This window comes from Barbus barbus (genome assembly GCF_936440315.1).
Source record: "Barbus barbus genome assembly, chromosome: 7".
Lineage (NCBI taxonomy): Eukaryota > Metazoa > Chordata > Actinopteri > Cypriniformes > Cyprinidae > Barbus > Barbus barbus.
The window spans coordinates 4,070,007-4,076,022 of NC_136735.1; the positions used below are offsets into that span (position 1 = coordinate 4,070,007).

The following is a 6,016-nucleotide window of genomic DNA, read 5'->3' on the forward strand; positions in this document are numbered from 1 at the left end:
AGTGTCCGACTGGGAAAGAGAAACAGAAAGTGTTATCTGATGTTATATAATCTTATCCGCATCCAGCTGATTGTTTAAGGTTTGTGATGCTGAACAAAACGATGTAACATTAAATACTTTAAAATGATGTGCAGCTACAGGAACACTTCACAAAAACTGAACCGAAACTCAGCAAATCCTTGCCTCCCTGACATGATAAAGATATTTATAGACCTGCTATAAAATACTACTTTACAACGAAATAATTCAAATCAAAAATGCAAAACTATTTCATTACTAGTTCCTTATAACTTTACCTCTTTATGAAATGTGTAAATAAAATATGTTTCAGAGAATGTTCCCATTATGTTCATATTTTCTTAACAGACAAATTAGTGATTTGTCATCATTTACAGAATAATTTAAAATAAGCCTGTAATTAAATTACAATTCACATTGCATTTTTAAGGATGCTTATATTTTAGATTTGTATTTATTATATGTTCCAGGTTACTCATAAATGGCCAGTTCCAAAAGTTAGTATCACTCATTAGACACATATTTTGCACATTTTAATTAAAGTTGCACAGTCTGGAAAGAAAATGAACTTTTAGCAACGATAGAGAATTTTACAGTTTTTTTTTTTTTTTTTTTTTTTTTTTTTCAGCAGCTTACACACAAAATCTTTACTTGTCACACCAGAACCACACACCAAATCTGCAAAACCATACACTATGCACTTCATGCAAAGAAAATCTGATATGAAGTTCCTTCGCTCAGTTTAGCTCTAAATCCACCCCGTAGCCTATTCTAAAGAACTAACCCTAACCCACACCCTAATCTTAACCAATGAAATTGGCTTCAGGACGGGATTTACGCTAAATTGATTTGGATAAAAAAAAAAAAAAAAAAATCACATTCACTTTCTGTAGTATTGGCCTACTTGAATACTACTTTTAGACCTACAGAAAAACATAAAGCACTGTTCATTTAATTTGTACCTTTGTTCTATTGCAGGGGTTCTCATCTCTGGCCCGTGAGATCCATTTTCCTGCAGAGTTTTGCTCCAGCTTTGATCAGGTTCTCCTGCCTGTAACTTTCTAGTCGTCCTAAAAAACCTTGATGAGCTTGTTGAGGTGCGTTTGATTAGGGTAGGAGCCCAACTCTGCAGGAAATCTCACGGGCCAGAGTTAAGAATCCCTGTTCTATTCTATTCAGTTGTGCTATTGCTGGTAATCTATTTGTTCTTAATGTATTACTGTGTTTACTTCCTAGTTAGAATCAATTAAATTCAGAGTTTGGAATCAAGCTTCCTTGCACTGTGTGTGTAAACTGTTAGCCCATAGCACCATCTAGAGTTGTCTTCCTAACGATATAAATATGAATCAACTCCTTATCATTTAAATTGTAAAACAGAAATAAACTAAAATATTTAGGTGATATGATGTTAGATATAATAATAATAATAATAGTCTAGAATATGCCCCTTCCTATTGTTTACCCATTTCCCTCCTCATTTTCAGAATCAAAATCCAGGTCCTGATATACAGAATTTCTCCTCTTTCCCATAATATGTTTAAATTTATCTGCCATAACTTTAGCACTAGATCCTCCCGCCAGAGCTGCTCCTCCTGCCATTAAAGCTACAGGCAGAGCCACTCCTCCAGTAGCAGCAACTAGAGCTGCTCCTCCAGCTACTGCTGCTCCTATTCCTGCCGCAGATGCTCCCACCAAAGCTGCATCTTCAACCTTCTTCATCATGATCTTTTTCTGAGCTTTCTCATACATCTCATTTGTGTAATGCTGTCCACCATTCTTCATCACCATTCTGTCGATCTTCTTTAAGAGTTCAGTAACTTGTGCTGGATCTTCAGTTTTGTTATTAAAAACGTGATACCTGCCTCCGCACTGACTAACCAGCTCTCTAATCTGCTTGTTTTTGATCAGATATTTGTCTATAGCTAGTTTTAACTGATCTCCTCTAGTGAACAGAATGATGGTGTAACGTTCTGCGTCTTTTCCAAAGTTCTCCTGAATCCATTTCACTGTGTTTTTCTCTTCGTCTGTGAATCTCACATCCAGTCTGATGACCAGCAGAAACGCATGAGGACCAGGAACTGACTTGTAGACACACTTTACTATTTCCTCCTTCAGTTTCCATTTATCAATTGATGTATCAAACAGTCCTGGAGTGTCGATCACTGAGATGTTTCGACAAATCACTACCTTCTGACGTTTTTTGCATTTCTTAGTCACAGATTCAGAAGATAATTCTTCATCAAACAGCTTTTCTCTCAGGATGGTGTTCCCTGTCGCGCTCTTTCCAACTCCAGTTTTACCCAGCAACACGATCCTGAGATCTGACATGATTGAAAAAAATATAAAAGGGCAGATGTAAACATATACTAAATGAACATTTACTGTATGATATAGACTCTAGACCAGTGGTTTTCAATCCTAGCCCTGGGGACCCATGCTCTGCACATTTTGCATGCCTCCCTTATTTAACACACCTGATTCAGATCATCAGCTCATTAGGAGAGAGATCCATGAACACTGTGTGTGTCAGATACAAAATGAGCAGAGCGGTGGGTCCCCAGGACTAGGATTGCAAACCACTGCTCTAGACCAGTGATGGGCAAACTTGGCCCTTCCAGGCCACTTTCCTGCAGAGATTTGACCCTGATAAAACTCACCTGTCTGTAGCCTTGAAGGCAATGATTAGCTGGTTCAGGTGTGTTTGATTAGGGTTGGAGCTAAACTCTGAAGGAAATTAGCCGGGAAAGGATTGAGTTTGCCCACCCCTACCCTAGACTGTTTGCAGATAATGAGCTAATTTTATGCAAATTGGATGCATTCGTATCTAGAACACTATCTGGAATAGCTCAAACACTATTAATGGATTTAACTGGAGATATTTTATCCGAATAAATCATGCAGAGCACAAAATTAAGATTACACTTAGTGTTCACCATTTTTCATCATATTTTATAAATAACTTAAGAATAATGTCTCAACAGTAGCATGGTAGATTTTTTTTTACAAACTTTTTTTTTTTAATGTAGTGCCACTGTCAGTGAATTCACCTTGACATTTGGTTTTTGTGTTTCGAGTTTTGTGTAAAGTTCTCACCGTCGTCTGATAGTATCGAGTATGTTGTCTTGCTGCTCATTCCCCAGATTTTTTTTGGTGTCTTGACTACATTTCTGCTTCCCATTCTTTCATTAGAGAATTCTTCAAATCTGTCTAATGAGCTGCAATCATGCAGGTTTTCATATATGTGAGTTGTTTTCATTGTTTGTCTGACATAAGAAACAAAACTCTCTTTTTTTCTAGTCACAGTACGTGTTGATATATTTTCCGTTGTACTTTCCATTTCAAAAGTCTCTTTTATTTTCACTCGTTCTTGTTTTTCCTCTTTCTCTTGCTTTGTTTCGCTGTATGTACTTTCTTTTTTCTTTTCTCTTATGCTTTCATTTTCTTGTTCAGTCACTGTGTGTGTTGTTCTGTCTTCCATTACATTGTGGGTTGTAAAGGTCTCTGATGCTGATTTTGTTTGCTGTTGCTTCATTTCGGTCTCTTTACTTTTGCATGTGTTTTCTTCCTCTTGATTTTTCTTTATTCTTATGCTCTTTGTTCGATACATTGAATACATCTCATTATTGTAATGCTGGTGATTATTATGTTTGACCGTTTCATCAATCGTCTGCAGAAGCTCTGTGATGTGAGTTTGAATAATCTCATTTTTACTGTTGATTGCATGATAATTATCTCTGCAGTGCCTGACCAGCTCTCGAAATTTTGTATCAAGTATAAAGAGCATCCATTCTTTCGTTGACATTTTTTCTCTTCCAGTGACTAGAACCATTGTGAATTTAAAAGCTTGAGCTCCAAAGATCTCCTGAATCTTTTCAATAATGTTCCTCTGCTCCTCTCTGAAGGTCTCCAGGTTGATGACGAGCAGGAACACGTGAGGCCCAGGATGAGCAAGAGAAAGACTCTTCATCATCTGCTCCTGTAGCTCTTCATCAGTCAGTTGAGTGTTGAAGAATCCTGGAGTGTCGATGATGGAGATGTTTCTATCTTCTACTCTTCCTGTCTGTTTCTCACTCTCTCTGGTTCTGCTCTCTTTAAAGGCCTCTCGACCCAGTATTGCATTTGCTGTTGGACTCTTTCCAGCTCCAGAGACTCCCAGCAGCACAATCCTCAGATCACGTGAATCACCTGTGAAACAGTACATGTCATTATTTGGAGCTCTCGATGATTTATAAATGCTTCTCTGGTTCGAACTGTTTCATCCCCAATTAATAACAACAGCCCAGATTCTTGCCACTGTGTATTATGCACAGTTTCATGGTACCATTTGGCATCTTGTTTTTACACCAAAGCACTGGTTGAGTAAACATATGGGCAACTGGCCCACGAGGACCACACACATTAGTATGTTTCTCCAGTAAAACAAGCAATGCGCTCATGAACATTGTTCTATCAAAGGTAAAGTAAAATGTATCAAAGTTATAAAAACTGGCAACTGATTTTATAAAAATTTTAATTCTTTAATAAAGAGTTCAATTTAAATATTACCATACAAAATACAATTATGTGGAATTCAATATTACTTGTTTGCTCTTCAATAAATAAATAAATGAAAATAATTGTAACGTATGCCTATTTAGCAGCACCTGAAAGTAAAACTTAGCAGCTTGCAAGTAAGTTGACAATTACAGAGTTGTCATAAAACAGGTTAAGACTATGAATAGGTTTATGCTTTCATCATAAGTAAGTTAGTTAGTTAATTAAAAAACAAATACTGTACTGATTTGAAATAGTTGATTCTGTAACCTATTCATGTATTTTTTCATTAATCAAAGTTCAGAACAAATTTAATACAGTAGAGGTGCTGTATATCATACTGTAGAAATTGCAGTTATAAGAATTAGGCAAAATATGGAAAATGTTAATAAAATACACACACATATATTGGGTTTTTTTAACACTTTAGTTCTGATGCGATGTGTTATGATATTTAAAAACATATTATTGTGATAATGGAGAAGAGAAAGCTGGCGACTCGAGCTCTAATGCTTCGATGTGAACTTTGCTGTAATTTGGCACAATCTTCAGAACTTCATTTTTGAATCTAACATCACCAATTTCCCTTTGTGTAGCTATGTGTAACCTCGTACCTACTAGCATAAGTTATCAAGCTATCAGTTACCTTTGAACTTAGATGTAATGACAGCCAACAAATCAATTCTTAGATCAGGGAAGTCGATCTGTTTTCATGAAGCAGCGAATGAAGGCCTTTACTTCAAATATTAAAATATGTTTTTTTTTTTTAAATCTCTAAGAGAAGTCTCTAAAATATTTGAGGTGGCAGCACATGGACATTGGCAGTGATTCTCTAAATGTAGGATGCCAATGCCAAGAACAAATAGTATATAACAACATATAAGTTAGTTCTTAATACTGTATTAAAACCAGCTGTATGAGTAATAGATTAGGTTAATTAACACTAACCTTCATGCTCTGATTCCATTATGTCTCTTGAAGTCTGTTTTTGTCATCCAGAGTCTCTCTCTGTTGTAATCTGACTGAATGATCTGAAGAAGAGAAACAAAAATCGTCTAAACTGAACCTTGACCACTCATCATCTAACGCCACCCATAAACCGTAAATTAGACACAATGAAGAAAAAAATGTGCTGTAGCACCCTGAGTAATGCCAATCACTTATCTTCTTCAGAGTTGGGCTTGGTTAATATTTGAATGGAGTAGCCTACTTCCTAGAACAATATATGCTACAGCGTACACTATAAGCTCCTATGTGGAGATGATTGACTATTTAACAAAACCTCACCATTTTACATTCCATGGAGGAAAGAAAGTCATACACTGTTTTAAGAAAGTCACACACTGTAAAACAAAAATAAATAAATAATAAAAAATGAATGTCTCTGGACAAATAGCTTTACTTATAACAGCATTTCTTGCAACATGGTAACTCGGAATAACTATACAAGAAATGCACAGCAAGT

The 6,016-nt window shown here is 36.1% G+C and overlaps 1 protein-coding gene across 1 annotated transcript; it reads right to left on the minus strand.

Moving 5' to 3' along the window:
• Nucleotides 1–1,346: 1,346 nt before the first annotated feature.
• LOC306872975 (uncharacterized protein) lies at nt 1,347–5,661 on the minus strand. Its single transcript, XM_079421950.1, has 3 exons — nt 5,500–5,661; nt 3,112–4,203; nt 1,347–2,339 (listed from the first exon to the last, which is right to left on the minus strand). The coding sequence occupies exons 1-3, from the start codon at nt 5,516–5,518 to the stop codon at nt 1,477–1,479; spliced, it is 1,974 nt and encodes a 657-aa protein (XP_079278076.1). The 5' UTR covers nt 5,519–5,661; the 3' UTR covers nt 1,347–1,476.
• Between the last annotated feature and the right edge of the window lie 355 nt (nt 5,662–6,016).

Bases quoted from the DNA above. Each gene is read 5' to 3' on its own strand.
- LOC306872975 (XM_079421950.1), bottom strand. The intron at 2,340-3,111 runs GTGAGAACTTTA...CAATCATGTCAG, and splicing joins CTCGATACTATCAGACGACG to ATCTCAGGATCGTGTTGCTG.